We start from the raw sequence: 27,713 nt of genomic DNA, 5'->3' as shown, positions 1-27,713 counted from the left end.
TCAGTTGCTGTTTGGAACTCAAAGGAGAGAAAAGACCCTGCCTGCGGGGTCTCTTTGGGCTGGGGCCTTCCCCCGTGGGCTGCTCTCCCTCATTCTCCTTTTCTTCTTGCTCCTCTTCATCCTCCTCCTCCTCCTCCTCCTCCTCGTTCTCCTCTTCCTCCTCCTCGTCCGCCTCCTCAGGCGTGCTCTCGGATTCCACATTGCCCATCCACTGGGCCATGTTGAGATGAAAGACACGGCAGCTGAAGCCCTGCAGGACACTGAACTTCACGTGCTGCTGGAGGATCTCCAAGGTGGGGAAGACCCGGCAGCAGGCCATGCACCTGAAGCCGGTCTCCATGGTCAGCATCCAGTCCGCTGTCTTGGCGCTGGGTCTCTCCTCGACGGCAGGTGGCCCTAATGGCTGCCTGGCTCTGCCTTTTCCTCATTCTCTTTCTCCTCCCCAGTGGGCTCACTGTCAGACAGGAGGCTTTCGGTGGACACATCAGAAGAGGGGTCAGTGGCTACTGCACACACATCCTCAGGAAAAGTCACTTCTTCTATCGTCAGCTGCTTTTCAGGCAACTCCAAGGGTTTCTTTGTCTTCCAGGAGACAGCGACACCCTTGTTCACTTGTACCTGCATGGAGTATATTTTCATGCCCCTTTCCTCTTTGTCTGGGTGCAGATAGTTCTTACAGGGTGAAGAGGGTGAGGAGGAGACACAGTGTGATGGGGAAGCGGTCTCTCCTTCTTCCTGATCCTGGGCTAGGGGTGGTCTAGGCTGGGCAGTGTCTCGATGAAATCTCCGGATTCCTGAAAAAGGAAATGAAAATCATAATAACATGCATGGGCCATGCCGGAAGCTGAGGGAGCAGGTGTGGTAGACGAGAGAGGGACATTGGCATGACATAGCTATGTCGTGAGCTTGGTGTCTGTTGGCCGTAGGACGGAGTGGTGTATCTGGTGTCATCTGTGGGCTTTTCATGTGCGTGGTGGGGGATACTGGAGAGGTGTCTGTATACAGGGGTGTGGAGTATGGTGGTGAGGGCTGTAGTATGTGAGGGATGCGGCTGGATGCGTGTACGATGAGGAGTGTGAGTTTGGGAATATCGGTGGTGCATTCCTTGTGGAATGGGGCTGTGGTGCAGGAGAGTACTGTGGAGCACGTGCTTGGGGTTGATGTGCACTGAGAAGGGCTGTGCCTGGAGGGCGCGTGTATGTGTGAGCTGTGTACACCTGAGCTGGATGGTCCTGCTCTCTGGCTGGAGGTGTATGATGCAGAACTCTGTCCTTCTCTGGAAGCAAAGGCAAAGACAAAGCCTACATTTTCCTCTGAAGATGCTTAATCTGGTCCCTCTTCCCTCCACCTCAAGCCCAGACCTTTCCGGCCCCTGCTCCTTGACTTCCCCACCATGGTAGTAGCAGTATTCACACACACACCCCCAGACTCAGCTGGCATTCATGCCCTCGGAACAGCTCAGGCATCCTGCCCAGGCTCCTCCACAGAGCCCTCATCACCTCTGATGACCCTGGATTTCCTCTCAGCCTCCCTGGGATCTGTGTGCCTCCTGCCTCACAGCCAAGCACCCCCTCACCTGAGGAGCCCCGCGCCCTTACCAGCGTAGCTGAGCTTGCGCAGAGTAGAAGTACAGAAGAAGTATTTAGAGGCAGAGGATATTTCCCCTGCCCCTGGGCTGCAGCCTTGGACCACCACAGTGGATCCAAGGCGAGGGGGATCCTCTCGTGACTTCGAGGTTCCTGAGGGAGGAATGAAAGGCTCAGGGTGGGTTCATCAGTCCTCTGTCCACAGATATTTACTGAGTGTGTGACACGTGTCAGGTGCAGTGAATACACACAGTTGAGAGTGTTGTTCCCAGTTGATCCTCCAGGATTTAATTCCAATCAATACTTATTCTCTCACTGTCTAGTTGGTAATGTAGGCCTCGGTGGTGACTGTGAGTGTGTGGGAAGAGTGAGTGATGTGTATCAGTTAAGTCTGTGGTAAGTGTGGGGTTGGCATGGGGAGCAGAGTGTAGACGTGTCTATCTGTGTCTGTGGCCTTTGTGTGCATGGTTTCTGTTCACAAGTCAGGAATTCTGGGACATGTAACTTTTCCTCATTACATGGTGTGGCTTGTATTTATGGTGCGTGTTCATTCATTCATTCACCAAGATTCAGTAAGCAGCTACTCCTGTGTATCCGGCACTCTTCCATTGTTGTAGTCTTTGGTAACGCTGCACATTCTAGTAGGGGAAGACACACACTAAACAAAACTACAATAAATATATAATACATCAGCTGGTGGTAAGTATATAAGGGTTGCCAGACTTAGCGAACAAGAATACAAGGCACCCAGTTAAATTTCAGTTTCAGATAAACCCAGAATAATTTTTTAGTGTAAGTATTCCCATGCAGTATTTGTTCTTACTTAGTTTTAGTGTAAGTATGACCAATACAATATGTGGGACATACGGATACTGAAAAATTACTTGTTGTTTATCTGGAATTCAAATTGAACTGGATAGCCCATATTTTCTCTGGCAATCCTGACATGGGTTACTGAGACTGTGGTTTACTGTGGTTTGTACAAAGCGGGTCTGGCATTACTCAAGAATGTGTTATAAGTGTGGTGTGTATGACACGTGACTGGTTCTTATAGAGGTATTTAGAGATGGCTGAAGTTAGCTGTGTTTGGGCAAGAGTTGAGGAGATACATATATATATATATATATATATATATATATATATATATATATATATATATATATATATATATATAGTGTGAGTGTGTGTGTCCTATATATATAGTGTGTGTGTCTATATACATATCTCATCTCCAGCGTTTGGTGTTGGAGGAGAGGATTGTGATACATGTGGGTTGTATGAGAACGTAGTACAGGAGGGATCCGTGTATATACCTCCATGTGCTGTGTGTGGTTTACTAAGGAAGTTATATGTGTGTTGTGTGATATTTTTGCTGCATCAGAGTGTACATGGGTGCATGAGTTACTGTCTCATAAAACACCCCTAACAAGAATTCTGTATACACTCTTAGGTACACCGAGTGTCAGGCAGGTCCAGGCAGGGTGACAAGAACTTTACCAAGCAGACTTTATATCTGGTAAGCACTCTACCCCCATTCATCTCGCTCTTCTCTGCACTACCACACACACACACACAGACACACACACACACAAACACACAGGAACATAGAGCAAAATATTCTGAATGGTCAGGTGCAGTCATTGCCTTCCCCAGCCTGTCCCAGCTACTGCCTGGAAATCTGCCTGCTGTCTAGAGCTCCATTCCCAGGGCCCATCCTACAGTCTCCAGGGCCCTGGGCCTGGTAGGAGCTACTGGGCTCTAATCTGGGGCAGAGGCCTCTAGCTGGAGCTCTGGGGTGACCACCCCTCTCCCAGGGCAAGCTACTCGCCTACATTTAATGCACGCAGGCACCACGTGGCCCGTGGCTCTCAGCTCCCCACAGGACCCTGAGGACATTTCTCACCCCCACTCACGCGGTCTCAGTCTCTGGAAAACCCTTCTCTTCCCTTGATCTCCTTTGGGAAATTCTTCCTGTTGAAGGAATAAATCCTCCTTGCTTTCAATATGACACCATCCCTAGACAAACAATCTTCTTTCAAAGTACATTCCACTTGTCAAGATATTTTTCAACAGGGCCTTCAACTCATGGGGTTTCTCTTTCCACTTTGGTAAAAGAGGCCAAGCAACTCATGGGTCTCTCTCAGCATCCTTGCATCCTTCACATCCCCCACCTCATGACCCCAGGCAAAGATCCAAGAGAATAAGAGAGAAATCGGGGACTGAGAAAAGCTGCACCTCTCGGTCTGTGCAAGCAGGATGCAGCCTGCTGTGAGTTCGACAAAGCTCCAGGCCCGGCTGCCCCAGGAGAGAGTCCTCAGACCAGCGGAGCTGACCTCCCATCTCCCAGGGGGCATCTGGCCGTTTTGTGCCGTCTCACACCACAGGGGCCCTCCAGATAGATACGGCAGCATCAGTGAGACAAGGTCTCTCGCTCCCTGCTTCACAGGTGACACGTTCTCAGTCCCCCGCTTCCTAGAGAAGGTTCAGTTTGGCAGAAACCCATGTGCCCCAGACAAGTTGCCCCCCACATACCTCCTCCGTTCTCGGCAGTTTCCTGGGACTCTTCATTTTCCAGATGTTTCCTCTTTTGTCGCCGTTCCATCGTACCAACTAGAAGTCTCCCTTAGAAGATGCCTCAAGAGATGTCCAACTCCTCCTCTTCCCTACAGGTTGGCCCTTCTTGGCTCTTGGGCAATCCGTTGAAATGATTCAATACAAACAAAAATAGTCAAGTCTCCTAAATGGCTGAAAAACTTGTACCACTTAGTGAACCAGCAGTACTGCCTAGTGCTCACCAGGGCTGTTATGTTTGCAAGGTTGCCAGGCACACAGTGGAATTCTGTGACCTCAGTGCTGACATCAGAGCATTCGGTGGACCTAGGTTGAGCACAGTGTCTGCAGTAGCACAGGCCCCATTTTCAAGAACAATTCCTTTTTCCCAGCCGAACCTTTCCCGTGAAAGGGAAAGGTTCATACCTTATCTATTATAAATTGTATCATACCATGTCTATTATAAAATTCACATTTTGATTGGAGATCTTTTAAAGTCTTTTCTAGAGAGATTTAATATGAATATTTTAAATGGTCTCCAGTTTCCCTGTGGATTATTGACATTTTAAACTCTGCACTTCAATTTTCCCTCAATACGTGTAATTTTGTCACGGCTCTTTCTGTACTTAAAGATGAGGAACTATATAATTGATTTCTTCATTTTTTCCCCATCTCTTTCCAAGGTACTGCATTTGATTGTGTCTTGCGACTGAGTGAAAAATGCTAGTCCTTGAGTCAGGACTTTGGGCCCTTTAGCAAGTAACTCAACCTATCTGGGCTTCAGCTTCTGTATGTGCGATCAAGAGGCTTGGACTAGCTGACTTTTCAAATGCTGTGTTTCTTTGATTCACTCTCACTTACTGATCTGCTCCTTAAGAAGAGGGTCTGTTCTCATAAAGTAACAACAGTCTTTTCCTAACCTTGGGTTGGTCGGAGTTTATCTGTTCGTACTCAGTTTGTTAGTTATATTGCCTTCTATGTATGCTTAGCTCTAAATAATTTATATGGCTCTTGTGACAATTTTTAGATCTTCTTTTTTTCTTATTTTTCTTTTACAGATTCTAATTTGTTATCGCCAGTGTAGAGGAGCCTGATTGACTTTTAAAATTTATTGATCTTGTATGTGTGTTCCTTGTTGAACCGTCTTATTAGTTCCTGCTAGTTTATCTGTGGGTTCTTTTGGGTCTCCTAGATAAATGAGCATATTAAATGTAAATAATGTGTTCTTTGGATAAAGTTTATTTTCTTGCATCTCTCTATATAGAAGCAATATGTTGAATTGATTTAAATATTTAAATACTTACATACCTGTTATCACAATCTAACATTCTTTATCTTATTTTCTTTCAATCAATATTATGTTTTCAAGTTTTATCCACGTGAATCCATATAGATCTAGGTCTTTGATTTTTGACTGTTTGATATTATTTGATCCCATGCATATAGCATCATTTATTTTCCATTCAAGCATTATTGGACAATTGGATTGTTTCCCTCCCTTCTCTAGAACAAACCACATTTCCTAGAATATCCCTGAAGATGTCTGACAGTCGAGATGGGCCAGGCTGCCTGAAGGATTGCTACTTGCTTTTAGCCACCTTCCAACAGGCCGTCTCCAGCCAGCAATTTGAAGCACAGCTGAAATGAGAACTGCCCCAAATGTGAAGATCTTAAGAGCTTCCTAGAAGGTGGGAGGTTAATGATAGGCATCCTGCTGGGATCCCAGGGGAGTCTGAGCTGGCCTGAAGCTCATCTTCCTCCTCCACCTCTCAAGAGAAATGTGGAGGAAAGAAGACTTCAAAAACTGTGAGCAGGCAGAGGGAGAGATATTGGGGGCCGAAGCTGTAACTGAGGTCTTGGAGTGGGCTGTGAGCACGCAGAGCCTCTAGAGAGCCAGGCTCTGCCTTCTGAGAACTTCTCCCCTAAGGCTGCTCATAATTCACGTGATACCAGCCATATAGAGCCGACTTGGCCCACACTGTCACAGAAAGCCTTATCAGAATCTCTTCTTCTTCATACACTCTTGTGTCTGTTACTTGGTTATTGCCTTTGGTACTCCACTGATGTGAACCACAGTCGCCGGGGGATGGAGGACACTAGTGACCCATCTTGCTCTGTGGCCTCCGTCCACAGCTTGAGGGTAAGGGAAGAGGCCAAATGAAGGTCAAGAAGGAAAGATGGAGTTTGAAGAGAAGACCTGAGTTAAGGGTGTCTTCTCAAGTCTTGATGACTGAAATGTAGCTCCAGTACCTGAAGTCCTGCTTGTTCTCAAGGCTGACCATGGGGCTGGGTGCACTCAGTGAAGGAACCGTATACACTTAGTATTTCCTTGCTTGCTCACACTTGCCCTCCTCTGATACACCCTCTGCAAGACTGATCTTCCCCTGAAACAACTTTCTACCTGCCACTGTCATCTCATGAACATTTGCTTCCCCTTCCTAGTGTCCCCCTAGAATGCCATTGCAGCCAATTCATAATTTGATAATCATGCTGCTTAGCATATTCTCAGCAACTTCTGATAAATTTTATTCACTTTATTCCATAGTCTTCACACATCAATAATCTTCCTTAACTTCCTAGCTGCAGGTTAACCCATTCGGATTCATTTCTTTTTCTTTCTCTTCTTTGGCAAATCCTTTCTATCTTTTAAGGTCTTTTTCTTGTCTCTCTACCATCCTGCCTTCCTGAACTTCTTTTTTTTCCGTTTAAGTAACCTTTCAATCTCCTTCCCCAGTTTCCTCATAAACATTGAGAGTTTATTCCTCACACGTTAGACAGTGGTTTATGAATGGCCAGGCATAATGGACTCAGAATGAGTTGGCACCCCCGAGGTAACTGTCTTGCTGGGGAGCCACAGGTGAAGGGCTGGCTGCTGGACACATGTTTGCATGGAGTCAGGCTGAGTGGCCTCAGGGTGTTTGCCCTGCACTTGTGTGTGTTTCTCCCTAGTTGGGTTCCTTGTCCAGCCACCTGTGACCTCCCTCCATCCAGCCCAGGGAATCCTTCTCATCACAGGGATAGGATGTTTGTCTCATTTTCCATCACATCCTTTCCCCAAAGTTTGGTTGTGAGTTGTTCCCATTCCAAAGACCTTTCCTCTTTGAAGAGAAAAGAGAAAATCTTTTCTCTCCTTTCCTCTCACTTCACTTCTGCTCTATTATCTCCTCCGTCCAGAATGGCCCACTGACTCACATGGGTGAAGATCAGAAGATGGCAAGAACTGCCAGCAATTCTGAGATAATAATACGGATGGATCAGGAAAACTTGAAAACCTTTATCCCGCCACATTAAAAAAAATTGCACTTCCAGTGTATTCAGAGTCTCAGTGTAGAAACACAAATGATAGAGAAATTGAATGACACTCAAGTTTTTCTTTCCTCCTTTCCTGATTTATTCTAATCCTCCATGCTAACATGATGAACTATTTGTTAGGTAAAGTTTCAGACATTTTCTACCCATGCACACTTTTCTTCTTTTCACATAAGAGTGTGAACTAGGTCACTTTCAACATGCTGTGATTCTGTGATGCACTGTCTCCCACCGAGTCATCCACTGATCAAGTCATCTGTTTCACGGAGAACTATTTCCAATAGCTAATAGCCAATGTCTGTGGAGTGCTTACTCTGTGTCGGTTTCTTGTAACTACTTTACAGATCATTTGTACAACGTACCCATGGACCAGGTACAATTATGACCCCCAAGTGACAGATAAGTGCAGATAAGTACAAATACATACAGAGGCCAAGTGACTTGCCCAAGACACTGGAGCAAATCAAAATCCATGCCTCTGTAATCATTTTGCTCTATTGCCTCTGTCTGGGAGGCTTGATGATTTGGCAACTAAAACCTTAAATATCATGTTCCATTTTTATATCTGTGACACAAGCGTGGGGCTGTGATATGGGGTAACTAACCTGACTACTTTTGAAAACCCTTATGCACCTGGATGAAAGTAAGCCAGGGACTGCAAGCTATACATTTAAGGTTTCCTACCAACTTTTAAAAATAGCTTCTTGAATGCAATTTACGTAGTGTCAAGTCTAGGATGCAGTCCAAATAGCAACAGAAAAATGGAGATATGTAGAAAAATACTTAAAGTTGACAAGTATTGGGAGTGTAGTATTTTGGGGGCCAGTGTGTAGACCACAGGAAAACTTGCTGTTTCCATCCCAAAGGGAAGATCCCTACGTTGCCACTGCCAAGGTCCCTGGGGCAGCAAGTGTGCTCACTGCTTACTAAAGAAGCATCCTCAGTTTGATAGAATCATATGGGAGCCTTACATTTGGTTAGCAGTTCTACATTCTTGATGTAATAATATTTTCAGGGTGTGGGAGGGTATCAATCTCTGAAAATACCCTTGGAGAGATTTGCTTATTATGTTTGGCTTTTTCTATCTCCCTACTACTTCTTGACTAAACACCAGGCGGTTTCCTTCACTTTTCAGAACCATGTTGTTTTTTCCCTTGTCTAATGAACTTTGAAATACTTTTGGATGAGCTATTAAGTTTGGGAGAAAAGAAACATCTCTTTAAAATAAGGAAGATAATAACAATGACAAGTAGAAAAAGCTCTAAAACAGAGAATATCCTCCATTCTAGCCAATGACTGGGAATGGAAGGTGCGTGCTCCCTGTCCAGGACGTAGAAATAAAAGCTGAGGAGGCGCTGAGGCATCTCCTGGATCTCTATGAGCCTCCATCATTTCTGAAGGGTAGGGTTGACAGATAAAATGTAGGCTGTTTAGTTAAATATGAATGTCAGAAAAACAACAAGTATATTTTTAAGATAAGTATGCCCCAAATAGTTCATAGGATCTACTTATACTAAAAATAATGACTTATTATTCATGTGAAGTTCAAGTTTAACTGGGTATCCTGTACTTTTATTTACTAAATCTGACAGCCCTACTGATGATCCACAATGGAGGCAGTTGAGGAGCGGTACATGCTGGCTCTCGGACAGTCAGAAATGGCTTCAGCTGATCCAGGTACAGTATGAAATTCTTTTTGGATGTAGCTCAGAAGCCATGGCCAGCCCTTGACTGCAAGTACTGCCTCGGGTTTCCCTGAGGTGGGGTAAGCCTTCCTCTTAATGGCCTTTTGGTAAGTCTGGAAGACCATATCCAAGGGGAGCCCCAAAGTCAGTTTCATCCTCACAACCATGTTTCCAATTCCTGGAATTGGCTGCATGTGACTCACAAGAGCTGAGGAGGTTTGTGGAAATTGGGAGTGTCATAGCTTGAACCCTTTGTAGGTAAAGTTTTGCTGTTGTGAGAGTTTTAACAGGAGCAATGTGAAAGACTCCAGGTCCCCAGGTAGAGAGAAATAATCCTGTTCTACCTGTGTGTATGTGACAAGTCTCTAATAGTTCAGAGAGCAAGTATCTGGTCTTAGAAAGACTGATCCAAGCTTGGATGTTTCTGGTGACAAGGCAAGGTCCTGAGTTTCAAGTTCACTTTTATGGTTGAGGAGACAATAAGGTGGTCAGAAGGGAAATCATGGAGGAGACCTTGGCTTCATCCATTGTGCAGGCTTGTATATGTGGTTCTATGTAGATTGTGTTTCAAAGGTGGAGCTTGTTTACAACTATGGACATTGTCCGATGTGCTTTTTGGACCTTCATTCCCAGAGCGTGAGCAGTGCCGAGGCTCTAGAAATGCCATGGATATTCTGAGCTGTCAGTGGCATTTCCCATGTATTGTTGCCTTGTGCCGCTCCTTGAAATGTCCAAAGGGATTATCATCCGTCTTGGGGCGGGTCCTAGCATTGTGAAAGGAAGCTGCTGCACCTGGCTCAGAGGATTTCGGATGTGGTGGGAGGAGTAGTAGTACTACGACTATAAATTGTATCACAGCATATCTATTCCATCTTGAGAGTGGGGTTGGGGGGTTATGAAGGGGGGCTTTTATTGTACTTTTATACATTGTACCCTTGAAACTAATTCAATTTTTTAAAATTAATTAATTTATTTTGGGCTGCATTGGGTCTTTGTTGCTGCTAGCGGGCGTTCTCTAGTTGCAGTGAGCCGGGGCTCCTCTTGGCTGTGGTGCACGGGCTTCTCATTGCAGTGGCTTCTCTTGTTGCGGAGCATGGGCTCTAGGCACGCAGGCTTCCGTAGTTGTGGCACGTGGGCTCGGTTGATGTGGCACATGGGCTCTAGAGCGCAGGATCAGTAGTTGTGGCGTGCGGGTTTAGTTACTCCGTGGCACCTGGGATCTTCCCAGACCAGGGCTCGAACCCATGTCCCCTGCATTCACAGGCATATTCTTAACTACTGCTCCACCAGGGAAGCCTAATAATTCAGTTTTTTATAAAGAGAAGATTCCTAATATTATTCCAAAATTTTAAAAATATGTAGTTGGATAACACTATGAAAAATTAACTGATATATTCTTTTATTATTTCTCTTTGCTCCCTTGATTTTTTTTCCTCATCCAGTCAGCTAGGCACTGTGAGCTCACTGCATTAGGAAGGTAAAGACTCAGCAGAAATGAGGGAGAAAAAAAGAAAATTCTCAGCTTTGGAATGTTCACAACGGAGGCCACAGTAAAACAGGTGAGAATTCTGTGAACAAAAAATAAATGTCTCAAATGCAAAAAAGTATTCTCTGCACTGGGAGGCAGGAGAGGGAGGGAGGGAAGGACTGAAGGAGAGAGATCATTGTGGCCAGGGACTTGGAAACTGTGCTTGAGGACGATATGCCCAGGAAGAGAATCAGAATCTGGAGAAGATTCAGCCTGCACGTGATCATTGCCTCCAGCCAGCACCCTCATCTCAGACGTTGTGAAATTCAGAGAGAGAGTGGGAGTACGTCAGGAGGGCCACGCGCAGAGTCTGTGTGGCAGGGGTTGTGGCCGTACCTTATTTGTGAGGAGTCCCCAGCAATTTGCAGGCCTCTTCTGGAAAATGCTGGCGGACGTCTCTAGTGCTTATGTGAAAGCTTGTTCACAAACCTTGAAAGACACAGATGTAGATGACAGATAGATGCATAGATAGAAAAATGTCATTGAATAAAAGCTCCAGGAAAGGTTTGGAAAATGCCCTTTATTGCATAGGACGCTTCTATTGTCATATGATGTTAGACTGAGTGCCGGTCCCTTCATCCTCCTTCAGACCACGGCATTCTGTCTGCTACTCTCCCGAGGGTCCTTTCTTCTCCCTGGAAGGGATAAAGCAAATGAGGTAGAACAGGAAGAGACAAGAAGCACTCCAAGCTCTGCTGGTCAGGGTTACCCTCCAGCATTGCCTTAATGCTCAGAGCCACACACACCACAGTGAGCTTGGCTCCAGATCAACTACCACGCCACGAAGGTTCTGGAACATTTCCATATCTCGGGGGACCTCGTTTCCACCTGACTCTCTTTCCTATTCCCCTTTGTCACAGAAGGCTAGGTCCAGTGGTCAGGGTGAGATCTCGGCTCAGGCCCAAGGCTCTCAGACCTCAAAGTTCTGGTCCTGCAAGGGCCCCTGTCCTCTCTTGAGACCACTCCTGGCTCTCTCTGCCGAGAAGGAGCTGCTGGCAGTACGTCCTCTAAGAGTTGAGGTCCATCGTGCAGACCCTGAGAAAACTCCTAGGAAAAGGCTCCACTTTCTTGTTTACGTCAACAGAGGTCAATGCCTTTGTTAGTGCTGGGTGTGTCCCATTTGATGCAACTGCAGAGCCATTAGGTAAACCAGCACATGTGTGCGGCCCCTTCCCTTAGACTCCTCTGGGCCCTCATGGCATAGGCCCAGAAGACTGCCAGCCTCAAACCTTACCTATTCCAAGGGACGGCCACACCATCTTCCAGGATCTTCTGTCCCATGAAACTCAGTTGCTGTTTGGAATTCAAAGGAGAGAAGAGTCACTGCCTGCGGGGTCTCTTTGGGCTGGGGCCTTCCCCCGTGGGCTGCTCTCCCTCATTCTCCTTTTCTTCTTGCTTCTCTTCATCCTCCTCCTCCTCCTCTTCCTCCTCCTCCTCCTCCTCCTCGTTCTCCTCCTCCTCCTCCTCGTTCTCATCCTCAGGGTTGCTCTCGGATTCCACATTGCCCATCCACTGGGCCATGGTGAGATGAAAGACACGGCAGCTGAAGCCCTGCAGTGCGCTGAACTTAAGGTGCTGCTGGAGGATCTCCTAGGTGGGGAAAACCTGGCAGCAGGCCATGCACCTGAAGCCGGTCTCCATGGTCAGCATCCAGTCCGCTGTCTTTGCGCTGGGTCTCTCCTCAACGGCAGGTGGCCCTGATGGGCTGTCTGGCTCTGCTCTTTCCTCATACTCTTTCTCCTCCCCAGTGGGCTCACTGTCAGACAGGAGGCTTTCGGTGGACACATCAGAAGAGGGGTCAGTGGCTACTGCGCACACATCCTCAGGAAGGGTCACTTCTTCTATCGTCAGCTGCTTTTCAGGCAACTCCAAGGGTTTCTTTGTCTTCCAGGAGACAGCGACACCCTTGTTCACTTGTACCTGCATGGAGTATATTTTCATGCCCCTTTCCTCTTTGTCTGGGTGCAGATAGTTCTTACAGGGTGAAGAGGGTGAGGAGGAGACACAGTGTGATGGGGAAGCAGTCTCTCCTTCTTCCTGATCCTGGGCTAGGGGTGGTCTAGGATGGGCAGTGTCTCGATGAAATCTCCGGATTCCTGAAAAAGGAAATGAAAATCATAATAACATGCATGGGCCATGCCGGAAGCTGAGGGAGCAGGTGTGGTAGATGAGAGAGGGACATTGGCACGACATAGCTATGTCGTGAGCTTGGTGTCTGTTTCCGTAGGACGGAGTGGTGTATCTGGTGTCATCAGTGGGCTTTTCATGTGCGTGGTGGGGGATACTGGAGCGGTGTCTGTATACAGGGGTGTGGAGTATGGTGGTGAGGGCTGTAGTATGTGAGGGATGCGGCTGGATGCGTGTACGACGAGGAGTGTGAGTTTGGGAATATCGGTGGTGCATTCCTTGTGGAATGGGGCTGTGGTGCAGGAGAGTACTGTGGAGCACGTGCTTGGGGTTGATGTGCACTGAGAAGGGCTGTGCCTGGAGGGCGCGTGTATGTGTGAGCTGTGTACACCTGAGCTGGATGGTCCTGCTCTCAGGCTGGAGGTGTATGATGCAGAACTCTGTCCTTCTCTGGAAGCAAAGGCAAAGACAAAGCCTACATTTTCCTCTGAAGATGCTTAATCTGGTCCCTCTTCCCTCCACCTCAAGCCCAGACCTTTCCGGCCCCTGCTCCTTGACTTCCCCACCATGGTAGTAGCAGTATTCACACACACACACCCAGACTCAGCTGGCATCCATGCCCTCGGAACAGCTCAGGCATCCTGCCCAGGCTCCTCCACAGAGCCCTCATCACTTCTGATGACCCTGGATTTCCTCTCAGCCTCCCTGGGATCTGTGTGCCTCCTGCCTCACAGCCAAGCACCCCCTCACCTGAGGAGCCCCACGCCCTTACCAGCGTAGTTGAGCTTGCGCAGAGTAGAAGTACAGAAGAAGTATTTAGAGGCAGAGGAGACCTCCCCTGCCCCTGGGCTGCAGCCTTGGGCCACCACAGTGGATCCAAGCCGAGGGGGATCCTCTTGTGACTTCGAGAGTCCTGAGGGAGGAATGAAAGGCTCAGGGTGGGTTCATCAGTCCTCTGTCCACAGATATTTACTGAGTGTGTGACACGTGTCAGGTGCAGTGAATACACACAGTTGAGAGTGTGGTTCCCAGTGGATCCTCCAGGATTTAATTCCAATCAATACTTATTCTCTCACTGTCTAGTTGGTAATGTAGGCCTCGGTGGTGACTGTGAGTGTGTGGGAAGAGTGAGTGATGTGTATCAGTTAAGTCTGTGGTAAGTGTGGGGTTGACATGGGGAGCACAGTGCAGACGTGTCTATCTGTGTCTGTGGCCTTTGTGTGCATGGTTTCTGTTCACAAGTCAGGAATTCTGGGACATGTAACTTTTCCTCATTACATGGTGTGGCTTGTATTTATGGTGCGTGTTCATTCATTCATTCACCAAGATTCAGTAAGCAGCTACTCCTGTGTATCCGGCACTCTTCCATTGTTGTAGTCTTTGGTAACGCTGCACATTCTAGTAGGGGAAGACACACACTAAACAAAACTACAATAAATATATAACACATCAGCTGGTGGTAAGTATATAAGGGTTGCCAGACTTAGCGAACAAGAATACAAGGCACCCAGTTAAATTTCAGTTTCAGATAAACCCAGAATAATTTTTTAGTGTAAGTATTCCCATGCAGTATTTGGCCTGACTTAGTTTTAGTGTAAGTAGGGCCCATACAATATGTGGGACATACGGATACTGAAAAATTAAATGTTTATCTGGAATTCAAATTGAACTGGATAGCCCATATTTTCTCTGGCAATCCTGACATGGGTTACTGAGACTGTGGTTTCCTGTGGTTTGTACAAAGCGGGTCTGGCATTACTCAAGAATGTGTTATAAGTGTGGTGTGTATGACACGTGACTGGTTCTTACAGAGGTATTTAGAGATGGCTGAAGTTAGCTGTGTTTGTGCAAGAGTTGAGGAAATAGATGTATATATAGTGTGTGTGTGTGTGTGTGTTTGTCCTATATATATAGTGTGTGTGTCTATATACATATCTCATCTCCAGCGTTTGGTGTTGGAGGAGAGGATTGTGATACAGGTGGGTTGTATGAGAACGTAGTATAGGAGGGATGCGTGTATATACCTCCATGTGCTGTGTGTGGTTTACTAAGGAAGTTATATGTGGGGTGTGTGATATTTTTGCTGTATCAGAGTGTACATGGGTGTATGAGTTACTGTCTCATAAAACACCCCTAACAAGAATTCTGTATATACTCTTATGTACACCGAGTGTCAGCCTGGTCCAGGCAGGGTGACAAGAACTTTACCACGCAGACTTTATATCTGGTAAGCACTCTACCCCCATTCATCTCGCTCTTCTCTGCACTACCACACACACACACGCACACACACACACACACACACAGTCACTCTCTCACACACAAACACACAGGAACATAGAGCAAAATATTCTGAATGGTCAGGGGCAGTCATTGCCTTCCCCAGCCTGTCCCAGCCACTGCCTGGAAATCTGCCTGCTGTCTAGAGCTCCATTCCCAGGGCCCATCCTACAGACTCCAGGGCCCTGGGCCTGGTAGGAGCTACTGGGCTCTAATCTGGGGCAGAGGCCTCTAGCTGGAGCTCTGGGTTGACCACCCCTCTCCCAGGGCAAGCTACTCGCCTACAGTTAATGCACGCAGACACCACGTGGCCCGTGGCTCTCAGAGCTCCCCGCAGGACCCTGAGGACATTTCTCACCCCCGCTCACGCGGTCTCAGTCTCTGGAAAACCCTTCCCTTCCCTTGATCTCCTTTGGGAAATTCTTCCTGTTGAAGGAATTAAACCTCCTTGCTTTCAATATGACACCATCCCTAGACAAACAATCTTCTTTCAAAGTACATTCCACTTGTCAAGATATTTTTCACCAGGGCCTTCAACTCATGGGGCTTCTCTTTCCACTTTGGTAAAAGAGGCCAAGCAACTCATGGGTCTCTCTCAGCATCCTTGCATCCTTCACATCCCCCACCTCATGACCCCAGGGAAAGATCCAAGAGAATAAGAGAGAAATCGGGGACTGAGAAAAGCTGCACCTCTTGGTCTGTGCAAGCAGGATGCAGCCTGCTGTGAGTCCGACAAAGCTCCATGCCCGGCTGCCCCAGGAGAGAGTCCTCAGACCAGCGGAGCTGACCTACCCTCTCCCAGGGGGCATCTGGCCGTTCTGTGCCATCTCACACCACAGGGACCCACCGGATAGATACGGCAGCATCAGTGAGACAAGGTCTCTCGCTCCCTGCTTCACAGGTGACACGTTCTCAGTCCCCCGCTTCCTAGAGAAGCTTCAGTTTGGCAGAAACCCATGTGCCCCAGACAAGTTGCCCCCCACATACCTCCTCCATTCTCGGCAGTTTCCTGGGACTCTTCATTTTCCAGATGTTTCCTCTTTTGTCGCCATTCCATCGTACCAACTAGAAGTCTCCCTTAGAAGATGCCTCAAGAGATGTCCAACTCCTCCTCTTCCCTACAGGTTGGCCCTTCTTGGCTCTTGGGCAATCCATTGAAATGATTCAATACAAATATAAATGGTCAAGTCTCCTAAATGGCTGAAAAACTTGTACCACTTAGTGAACCAGCAGTACTGCCTAGTGCTCACCAGGGCTGTTATGTTTGCAAGGTTGCCAGGCGCACAGTGGAATTCTGTGACCTCAGTGATGACATCAGAGCATTCGGTGGACCTAGGTTGAGCACAGTGTCAGCAGTAGCACACGCCCCATTTTCAAGAACAATTCCTTTTCCCCAGCCGAACCTTTCCCGTGAAAGGGAAAGGTTCATACCTTATCTGCTATAAATTGTATCATACCATGTCTATTATAAAATTCACATTTTGATTGAAGATCTTTTAATGTCTTTTCTAGAGAGATTTAATATGAATATTTTAAATGGTCTCCAGTTTCCCTGTGGATTATTGACATTTTAAACTCTGCACTTCAATTTTCCCTCAATACGTGTAATATTGTCACGGCTATTTCTGTACTTAAAGATGAGGAACTATATACTTGATTTCTTCATTTTTTCCCCATCTCTTTCCAAGGTACTGCATTTGATTGTGTCTTGCGACTGAGTGAAAAATGCTAGTCCTTGAGTCAGGACATTGGGCCCTTTAGCAAGTAACTCAACCTATCTGGGCTTCAGCTTCTGTCTGTGCAATCGAGAGGCTTGGCCTAGCTGACTTTTCAAATGCTGTGTTTCTTTGATTCACTCTCACTTACTGATCTGCTACTTAAGAAGAGGGCCTGTTCTCATAAAGTAAGAACAGCGGTTTTTTAATCCTTGGGTTGGGCGGAGTTTAAGTGGTCTTACTCAGTTTGTTAGTTATATTTACTTTTACGTATGCTTAGCTCTAAATAATTTATATGGCTCTTGTGACAATTTTTAGATCTTCTTTTTTTCTTATTTTCTTTTACAGTTTCTAATTTATTATCGCCAGTGTAGAGGAGCCTGATTGAGTTTTAAAATTTATTGATCTTGTATGTGTGTGCCTTGTTGAACTGTCTTATTAGTTCCTGCTACTTTATCTGTGGGTTCTCTTGGGTCTCCTAAATAAATGAACATATTAAATGTAAATAATGTGTTCTTTGGATAAAGTTTATTTTCTTGCATCTCTATATATAGAAGCAATATGTTGAATTGATTTAAATATTTAAATACTTACATCCCTGTTATCACAATCTAAGATTGTTTATCTTATTTTCTTTCAATCAATATTATCTTTTCAAGATTTATCCACATCAGTCCATATAGATCTAGGTCTTTGATTTTTGACTGTTTGATATTATTTCATCAAATGCGTATAGCATCATTTATTTTCCATTCAAGCATTATTGGACAATTGGATTGTTTCCCTCCCTTCTCTAGAACAAACAACGTTTCCTAGAATATCCCTGAAGATGTCTGACAGTCGACAAAGTCCAGGCTACCCGAAGATTCCTACTTGCTTTTAGCCACCTTCCAACAGGCCATCTCCAGCCAGCAATTTGAAGCACAGATGAAATGAAACCTCCCCCAAGTGTGGAGATTTTAGGAGCTTCCTAGAAGGTGGGAGGTTCATGATAGGCATCCTGCTGGGATCCCAGGGGAGTCTGAGCTGGCCTGAACCTCATCTTCCTCCCCCACCTGTCAAGAGAAATGTGGAGGAAAGAAGACTTCAAAAACTCTGAGTAGGCAGAGGGAGAGAGATTGGTGGCCGAAGCTGCAACTGAGGTCTTGGAGGGGGCTGTGAGGACGCAGAGCCTCTAGGGAGCCAGGCTCTGCCTTCTGAGCACTTCTCCCCTAAGGCTGCTCATCCTTCAGGTGATAGCAGGCATATACAGCCGACTCGGCCCACACTGTCACAGAAAGCCTTATCAGAATCTCTTCGTCTTCATACACTCTTGTGTCTGTTACTTGGTTATTGCCTTCGGTACTCCACTGATGTAAAGCACAGTCGCTAGGGGATGGAGGACACTAGTGACCCATCTTGCCCTTGTGTCCTTAGTCCACAGCTTGAGGGTAAGGGAAGAGGCCAAATGAAGGTCAAGAAGGAAAGATGGAGTTTGAAGAGAAGACCTGAGTTAAGGGTGTCTTCTCAAGTCTTGATGAATGAAATGTAAATGAATGTAAATGAACTGATCGTTGGTTTCTTATTCACCACATTTCCGTCTAGGTTTTGATGTGATTGTCTCCCAAGGGTTTTAGCATTACTTTCATCAAGACTTCTTAAGTAGAGAAAAGAGGCTGTTTGAAGTAGATTACTTTTGTCAAGTTCTCTATCTCCTTACTCCTCTCTGGCCTGAGATAAAAAGAAAAAAATTATTTGTTGAAATCTGGTAATTTCATCAAACATATTTATTCAACGACTGACTTGCACACTTTTTCCTAGCGGTGGATTGAAAAATTGATTTTCAAAGTGAAGTTGCTGAGTACATATCAAAACATAGAACGTGCATCCCTTTGATATAGAACTCACAGAATAGGACCTTATAATTAGGAAATTCAAATAGAAAAGGTGAGTAGCATGTCAATGTTACTAAATTTTGTAAAAGTGAAATATTCAATAGGAATGTCTTTATATTTTAAGATAGTTATGTAATAACAGGTCTGTTAAAATGATGGCTTAAACTTAATGACAGAAGCATGTAACAGTTTAATGTATTTTAGGTAGGTACATCACATACCTTAATCAAACATGTATGTGTGTGTGTTAATGCATCCTATCATCTGTAAAGGGATATTCACCCTTATGTAAACAGTGGCAAGGTTTTCAGGGATTTTTTCCACATGTAACTTCCATATTTTAAATTTTTCATTGAGCATCAATTTTCCAGTAAAATACTGTTACTTTTATAGTAACATAGGTAGTAAAATAATGTAAAATATAATATTAAAAATTACTAAGAACATATTAATCCCTCACAGTAAGAAATCCTATCATCATGAGGTCTACATATATATGGCCAAAATTAAGGAATAGACCTCTAGAAATCAGTTATAAAAAGAAAAAATGTATATGGTTATTCAAAGATACAGAATAGTAGTCAGTGTAACGGTCTATTTATAATTAATGCATTTGAAGTTTAGGATAAATCCATGCAGCCCAGAATATTCTGTTTTAATTCCAACAGTAGAAATTTACACATCCTAGTTCTCCTCATCAGGCTTCCTTACTGGGTGAATGGATGGATAGCTCGGGGTACCGGCTTGTCCTTTCAAGTGCTTGGTCTGACTGGAGAAGTAGCTGGGTCGTTCCAGACACTATGACACACAGAACCATTAGCTGTGGGAAAAAAGGAATTTACCCCCCAAAAAACTTTTTTAAATTGTTTACAAAGTAACAGTGATTGGGCAAATCCTGAAGATAGAGAGTGGAAATAGGTAAGTTTTAGTGGTAAAATTTATCAACGATTCCCTAAGGAAAAATGTGCATAGGGAAGAAACCTAGAATGATGGGAACAAGTTGTTAAGGAGGAGGTTTGCATACCATTTCCTACTTCTTAGTCATTTCACTGATGTTTAACACTTACTTGGTTAAAGGGCTTTACTCAGCAAAAGATGTATTTAATGTGAGAGGCAGGTTTCCAAGATTGGTTTCCTAGACCACACCTTCACATGTGTATGTAAAGTCCATGCTACCTCAAATTGCATTGCATTAGATGTCAGAAATCCTAGGGCTTTCTTGTTTGGTTTGGTTTGGTAGCTATCAAACCACCAACTCTCAAGGTAATTTGTAGTTTAGTGAGTTAAGTCAAGGGCTGGAAAACTACCTCCTGTGAGCCCAACCTGGCTCATTGCCTTTAAAGCTTTATTGGAACATAAAAGCTCTTTATTGGCCCATCCATTTATTTACCATCTTTGAGTGTTTCCCATTGTGCTGACAGTGTTCAGTGGTTGTGACGAGCACTGATGGCCCACAAAACCTAAACTATTTACTTTCTGGCCCTTGAGAGAAAAAGTCTGTTGATCCCCTGTGGTAAGCCCAAAAGGTTTGTCTCTGTAAGTGAAAGACCACAAGTAGAGCAGAACTTAGACTTGGTTCAGTGAGGATTCCAGAGAGGTTTCCTTTTTGATTCTCATATCTGCCCTTCTGGTTGACCTTGTTCTTTAGTTTGGTTCAAAGACAGTGGTAGCAACTAGGGACTACCTGTTTCTTTCTTCACATTCAATGAAAGAGCTGCTCTTCCATTCTTAGTGTTGAGTAGTTCACAACTCACTCCCAGTGCATGGCTTCCTCTAACCTTGACTCCCACCTATGCTAAAGACTAAATCTTTAGCTTTGTATCCAGTTCCATTGGCCTTTGTAGGGCCTTCAGTTTCAACTCCCAGTTGATAGCTTGAGCTCGAAATCTGTTTTTACCGTTGGGGATTTTCTGTCTTAGCTTTGAGCTTGGCTACATAGCAACACTTTGGGGGACTTGTTATAATCAGCATTTCTATCTTTCTTTCCTTCCTTTTTATTTATTTATTTTTTTAAGGGGATCCAAAGTCAAATTCAGTCAGTGGCTGAATGAAAACACATTGATTCACAACCTTGTAGATTCTCTTATGTCCTAGGGCATCAGTGGGAAGGAGTAGAATCCTGGAAATTTGAGGTGGAAATACATGGGCAGATTCCAACAAAGCTGAGGCCTGTGACCTCTGACCTGTGACCTCTTAGATGAGCCTGCTGAGCTATTAGAAGGAAGTCTGCCTCTACTCTGAGATAGTTTCCTTGCAGGGGTCTGTGGATCCTCAAGACTTGCCTCCACTACCTCTCGTTTTTCCAGACCTAGTAATCAGACTAGAGTCCTTGAAATGGGGATGGGAGCAGGGAAGGGGTGGGTACCCACCAGGTATAAAGGATGACCATGAGGAGACACTATCTGCTAAAATAAGGAATTGTATAATTTATATCAATAGAAACCTGAGAAATAATGTGTGTGGATTTTGTAGGTATTGAAGCAGGTGGGAGTAATGTAATATTGGGTTAGGCTGGATTTGTTGATACGAGTGCATTCAACACCCATTCCAGACTCAGCGTGTTAGCTTGGCTACCTGGGAATGCCTTCAACAGTTTGCTCAAATGACTGACACCTGTACCCAAAGTTAGCGTATGCTAAAGTCAAAATGCCAGGACTTTCTAAGTATGTTGTAGCAAAATTTCTTGACGTTGGCATGACTGACATTTTGAACTGGATAGCTCTTTGTTGTTGGGAGCTGTCCTGTGCAATGTAAGATGGGCCAGTGGCACATACTCTTCCCTGCCACCCTAGTTGTAACAATAAAAAGTGCCTTGAGGGCTTCCCTGGTGGCGCAGTGATGGAGAGTCCGCCTGCCGATGCAGGGGACACGGGTTTGTGCCCCGGTCCGGGAAGATCCCACATGCCGCGGGGCAGCTGGGCCCGTGAGCCATGGCTGCTGAGCCTGCGCGTCCAGAGCCTGTGCTCTGCAACGGGAGAGACCACAACAGTGAGAGGCCTGCGTACCAAAAAAAAAAAAAAAAAGTGCCTTGATACATCCATGTGCACCAGCCACGTGGGGCTCATTCATAACAGCTCCTTAAAGAAAAAAGTCTCAAGGGGCATACCTGGTGGCGCAGTGGTTGAGAGTCCGCCTGCTGATGCAGGGGACATGGGTCCGTGCCAGGGCCCGGGAAGATCCCACATGCCGTGGAGCAGCTAGGCCCGTGAGCCACGGCCACTGAGCCTGTGCATCCGGAGCTTGTGCTCCACAACAGGAGAGGCCACAACAGTGAGAGGCCCGTGTACCACACACACAAAAAAATGTCTCAAGACACTGCCACATATTTCCTGGGAGGGGGGACCAAAAGTGTCCCCAGCTGAGAACCACCACTGTAGAAGGTTTACAAAGGCATAGGAATGCCAGACCACTGGAGTGGGTTTATCACATAAGATCTGCTCACCCAAACCCCCTATGTGCCCTGGGAGGGCTCAGAGGACACTTCCTTGGCCAGAAGTTTAAGAAACGTATTGGTGAGGGGAGCGTTAGCAGTCTTGGAATGCTCTGTAGCTGCTCTTCTCTGCAGGCCAGGAATGAGAGGGAAATTATGTCATCATAATGGGCTCCCTAAATTCAGTGAGGCTAATGGGATCGTGGGGCATCATGGGTCAAGTGGAAACACTTCATTGGCAGAGATAAAGTGAGCGTGTTTTTCACAATGAACAGCAAAATGAAAGGGCTCATTAGAATGCTTTGATACACAGAGATTTTTTATATTTGCTCATGTGCTATCTCTAGGGCTGAAATAAATGGGAAGTCTACTAATACCCTACTTGATTTGAATCAGGAGAAAAGCTCTAGGTCTGATGAACATGTCTGACCGGAATCAACATGGGAGTTGTGCTCCCTCAGCCAATTCGATAACATGAGTCAGTTCCCATTTCCAGAGCATCTTGAATGAAGGGCAGGCCGGGTCCCCTTGAGGGAGAATATACCCTGGTTTACTACCAACTATCCCGAGGGTGCTTTCTTCTCCCTGGAAGGGATAAAACAACTGAGGTAGAACAGGAAGAGACAAGAAGCACTCCAAGCTCTGCTGGTCAGGGTTACCCTCCAGCGTTGCCTTAATGCTCAGAGCCACACACACCACAGTGAGCTTGGCTCCAGATCAACTACCACGCAACGAAGGTTCTGGAACACTTCCATATCTCGGGGGACCTCATTTCCACGTGACTCTCTTTCATATTCCCCTTTGTCACAGAAGGCTAGGTCCAGTGGTCCGGGTGAGATCTCAGCTCAGGCCCAAGGCTCTCAGATCTCAAAGTTCTGGTCCTGCAAGGGCCACTGTCCTCTCTTCAGACCACTCCTGGCTCTCTCTCCCAACAAGGAGCTGCTGGTGGTACGTCCTCTAAGAGTTGAGGTCCATCGTGCAGACCCTGAGAAAACTCCTAGGAAAAGGCTCCACCTTCTTGTTTAAGTCAACAGAGCTCAATTCCTTTGAAAGTGCTGGGTGTGTCCCAAGTTGATGCAACTTCACAGCCATTAGATCAACCAGCACATGTGTGCGGCTCCTTCCCTTAGACTCCTCTGGGCCCTCGTGACATAGGCTCAGAAGACTGCCAGCCTCAAGCCTTACCTCTTCCAAGACCACACCGTTTCCAGGATCTTCTGTCCCATGAATCTCAGTTGCTGTGTGGAAATCAAAAGAGAGGAAAGAGCCTGCCTACGGGGTCTCATTGGGCTGGGGCCTTCTTGTTTCTCTTCCTCCTCCTCCTCGTCCTCCTTGTCCTCCTTGTCCTCCTCCTCGGGGTGATTTCGGATTCCACATTGCCCATCCACTGGGCCATGTTGAGATGAAAGATACGACAGCTGAAGCCCTCCAGGACGCCGCCCTTCACATGCTGCTGGAGGACCTCCAAGGTGGGGAAGACACGGCAGCAGGCCATGCACCTGAAGCCGGTCTCCATGGTCACCATCCAGTCCGGTGTCTTGGCCCTGGGTGTCTCCTCGATGGCAGGTGACCCTGATGGGCTGCCTGGCTCTGCCCTTTCCTCATACTCTTTCTCCTCCCCAGTGGGCTCACTGTCAGACAGGAGGTTTTCGGTGGACACATCAGAGGGGTAAGTGCCTACTGTGCACGCATCCTCAGGAAGGGTCACTTCTTCTATCCTCAGCTGCTTTTCAGGCAACTCCAAGGGTTTCTTTGTCTTCCAGGAGACAGCGACACCCTTGTTCACTTGTACCTGCATGTAGTATATTTTCATGCCCCTTTCCTCTTTGTCTGTGTGCAGATCGTTCTTACAGGGTGAAGAGGGTGAGGAGGAGACACAGTGTGATTGGGGAGCGGTCTCCCCTTTTTCCTGAACCTGGGCTAGGGGTGCGGTAGGCTGGGCAGTGTCTCGATGTGATATCCGGATTCCTGAAAAAGGAAATTAAAATCATAATAACATGCATGGGCCATACCAGAAGCTGAGGGAGCAGGTGTGGTAGACGGGAGAGGGACATTTGCATGACGTAGCTATGTCGTGAGCTTGGTGTCTGTTGGCCGTAGGAGGCAGTGGTGTATCTGGTGTCATCTGTGGGCTTTTTTCTGCATGTTGGGGGATACTGGAGCTGTGTCTGTATACACGGGTGTGGAGTACGGTGGTGAGGACTGTGGTATGTGAGGGATGCAGATGGATGCGTGTATGACGAGGAGTGTGAGTTTGGGAATATCGGTGGTGCATTCCTTGTGGAATGGGGCGGTGGTGCAGGAGGAGAGTACTGTGGATCATGTGCTTGGGGTTCATGTGTGCACTGAGAAGGGCTGTGCTTGGAGGGCGCATGTGTGTGTGAGCTGTGTGGACCTGAGCTGGATGGTGCTGCTCTCAGGCTGGAGGTCTATGATGCAGAACTCTGTCCTTCTCTGGAAGCAAAGGCAAAGAGAAACCCTACATTTTCCTCTGAAGATGCTTAATCTGGTCCCTCTTCCCTCCACCTCAAGTCCAGACCTTTCCGGCCCCTGCTCCTTGACTTCCGCACCATGGTAGTACCAGGATTGACACCCGCCCCCCACCCCTGACTCAGCTGGGATCCACGCCGTCGTAACAGCTCAGCCATCCTGCCCAGGCTCCTCTACAGAGCCCTCATCACCTCTGATGACCCTGGGTTTCCTCTCCGCCTCCCTGGGATCTGTGTGCCTCCTGCCTCACAGCCAAGCACCCCCTCACCTGAGGAGCCCCGTGCCCTTACCGGCGTACATGAGCTTGCACGGAGAAGAAGCACAGGAGAAGTGTTTAGGGGCAGAGGAGACCTCCCCTGCCCCTGGGCTGCAGCCTTGGGCCACCACAGTGGATCCAAGGTGAGGGGGATCCTCTTGTGACTTCGAGATTCCTGAGGGAGGAATGAAAGGCTCAGGGTGGGTTCATCAGTCCTCTGTCCACCGATATTTACTGAGTGTGTGACACGTGTCAGGTGCAGTGAATACACACAGTTGAGAGTGTGGTTCCCAGTGGATCCTCCAGGATTTAATTCCAATCAATACTTATTCTCTCACTGTCTAGTTGGTAATGTAGGCCTCGGTGGTGACTGTGAGTGTGTGGGAAGAGTGAGTGATGTGTATCAGTTAAGTCTGTGGTAAGTGTGGGGTTGGCATGGGGAGCACAGTGCAGACGTGTCTATCTGTGTCTGTGGCCTTTGTGTGCATGGTTTCTGTTCACAAGTCAGGAATTCTGGGACATGTAACTTTTCCTCATTACATGGTGTGGCTTGTATTTATGGTGTGTGTTCATTCATTCATTCACCAAGATTCAGTAAGCTGCTACTCCTGAGTATCTGGCACTCTTCCATTGTTCTAGTCTCTGGTAATGCTGCACATTCTAGTAGTGGAAGACACAGACTAAACAAAAATACAATAAATATATAATACCTGAGCTGCTGGTAAGTATATAAGGGTTGCCAAACTAAGCGAAGAAAAATACAGGGCACCCAGTTAAATTTCAGTTTCAGATAAACCCAGAATAATTTTTTAGTGTAAGTATTCCCATGCAGTATTTGGTCTTACTTACTTTTAGTGTAAGTATGGCCCATACAATATATGGGACATACGGATACAGAAAAAATACTTGTTGTTTATCTGGAATTCAAATTGAACTGGATAGCCCATATTTTATCTGGCAACCCTGACATGGGTTACTGAGACTGTGGTTTACTGTGATTTGTACAAAGCGGGTCTGGCATTACTCAAGAATGTGTTATAAGTGTGGTGTGTATGACACGTGACTGGCTCTTATAGAGGTACTTAGCGATGGCTGAAGTTAGCTGTTTTTGTGCGAGAGTAGAGCAGATACATATATATATAATGTGTGTGTGTGTGTGTCCTATATATATAGTGTGTGTGTCTATATACATATCTCATCTCCAGCGTTTGGTGTTGGAGGAGAGGATTGTGATACAGGTGGGTTGTATGAGAACGTAGTATAGGAGGGATGCATGTATATACCTCCATGTGCTGTGTGTGGTTTACTAAGGAAGTTATATGTGGGGTGTGTGATATTTTTGCTGTATCAGAGTGTACATGGGTGTATGAGTTTCTGTCTCATAAAACACCCCTAACAAGAATTCTGTATTCACTCTTACGTACACCGAGTGTCACCCACGTCCAGGCAGCGTGACAAGAACTTTACCACGCAGACTTTATATCTGATAAGCACTCTAACCCCATTCATCCTGCTCATCTCTGCACTATGACACACACACACACACAGACACAGTCACACACACACACACACAGGAACATAGAGCAAAATATTGTGAATGGTTAGGGGCAGTCATTGTCTTCCCCCGCCTGTCCCAGCCACTGCCTGAAAATCTGCCTGCTGTCTAGACCTCCATTGCCAGGGCCCACCCTATAGTCTCCAGTGTCCTGGGCCTGGTAGGAGCTACTGGGCTCTAATCTGGGGCAGAGACCTCTAGCTGGAACTCTCGTGTGAGCACCCGCGCCCAGGGCAAGCTACTCGCCTACATTTAATGCACGCAGGCACCCCGTGGCCCGTGGCTCTCAGAGCTCCCCGCAGGACCATGAGGACATTTCTCACCCCCGCCAACATGGTCTCAGTCTCTGGAAAACCCTTCCCTTCCCTTGATCTCCTTTGGGCAATTCTTCCTGTTGAAGGAATAAAACCTCCTTGCTTTCAATATGACACCATCCCTAGACAAACAATCTTCTTTCGAACTGCATTCCTTTTGTCAAGATACTTTTCCACAGGGCCTTCAACTCATGGGGCTTCTCTTTCCACTTTGGTAAAAGAGGCCAAGCAACTCATGGGTCTCTCTCAGCATCCTTGCATCCTTCACATCCCCCACCTCATGACCCCAGGGAAAGATCCAAGAGCATAAGAGAGAAATCGGGGACTGAGAAAAGCTGCACCTCTAGGTCTGTGCAAGCAGGATGCAGCCTGCTGTGAGTCCGACAAAGCTCCAGGCCCCGCAGCCCCAGGAGAGAGTGTCCAGACCAGCGGAGCTGACCTCCCATCTCCCAGGGGCATCTGGCCGTTCTGTGCCGTCTCACACCACAGGGACGATCCGGATGGCTACGGCAGCATCAGTGAGACGAGGTCTTTCGCTCCCTGCTTCACAGGTGACACGTTCTCTGTCCCCCCCATCCTAGAGAAGGTTTAGTTTGGCAGAAACCCATGTGCCCCAGCAAGTTGCCCCCCACATACCTCCTCCGTTCTCGGCAGTTTCCTGGGACTCTTCATTTTCCAGATGTTTCCTCTTTTGTCGCCGTTTCATGGTACCAACTAGAAGTCTCCCTTAGAAGATGTCTCAAGAGATGTCCAACTCCTCCTTTTCCCTACAGGTTGGCCCTTGTTGGCTCTTGGGCAATCCGTTGAAATGATTCAATACAAACAAAAATAGTCAAGTCTCCTAAAAGGCTGAAAAACTTGTACCGCTTAGTGAACCAGCAGTACTGCCTAGTGCTCACCAGGGCTGTTATGTTTGCAAGGTTGCCAGGCGCACAGTAGGATTCTGTGACCTCAATGATGACATCAGAGCATTCTGTGGACCTAGGTTGAGCACAGTGTCTGCAATAGCACAGG

At 46.6% G+C, this 27,713-nt stretch overlaps 1 protein-coding gene across 1 annotated transcript; it reads right to left on the bottom strand.

Annotated features, from left to right (window-relative positions):
* LOC309797348 (protein FAM170A-like) lies at positions 1 to 27,405 on the bottom strand (the record flags this gene model as incomplete). Its single annotated transcript, XM_082645936.1, has 5 exons — positions 1 to 17; positions 67 to 148; positions 23,460 to 24,052; positions 24,865 to 25,005; positions 27,336 to 27,405. The coding sequence occupies 5 exons, from the start codon at positions 27,403 to 27,405 to the stop codon at positions 1 to 3; spliced, it is 903 nt and encodes a 300-aa protein (XP_082502062.1).
* Positions 27,406 to 27,713: the final 308 nt, after the last annotated feature.

The sequence above is a fragment of the Mesoplodon mirus genome (assembly GCF_964341445.2).
Source record: "Mesoplodon mirus genome assembly, contig: HAP1_SCAFFOLD_330, whole genome shotgun sequence".
NCBI classification, from domain to species: Eukaryota; Metazoa; Chordata; class Mammalia; order Artiodactyla; family Ziphiidae; genus Mesoplodon; species Mesoplodon mirus.
This window is presented reverse-complemented; position numbering and strand designations above follow the sequence as displayed.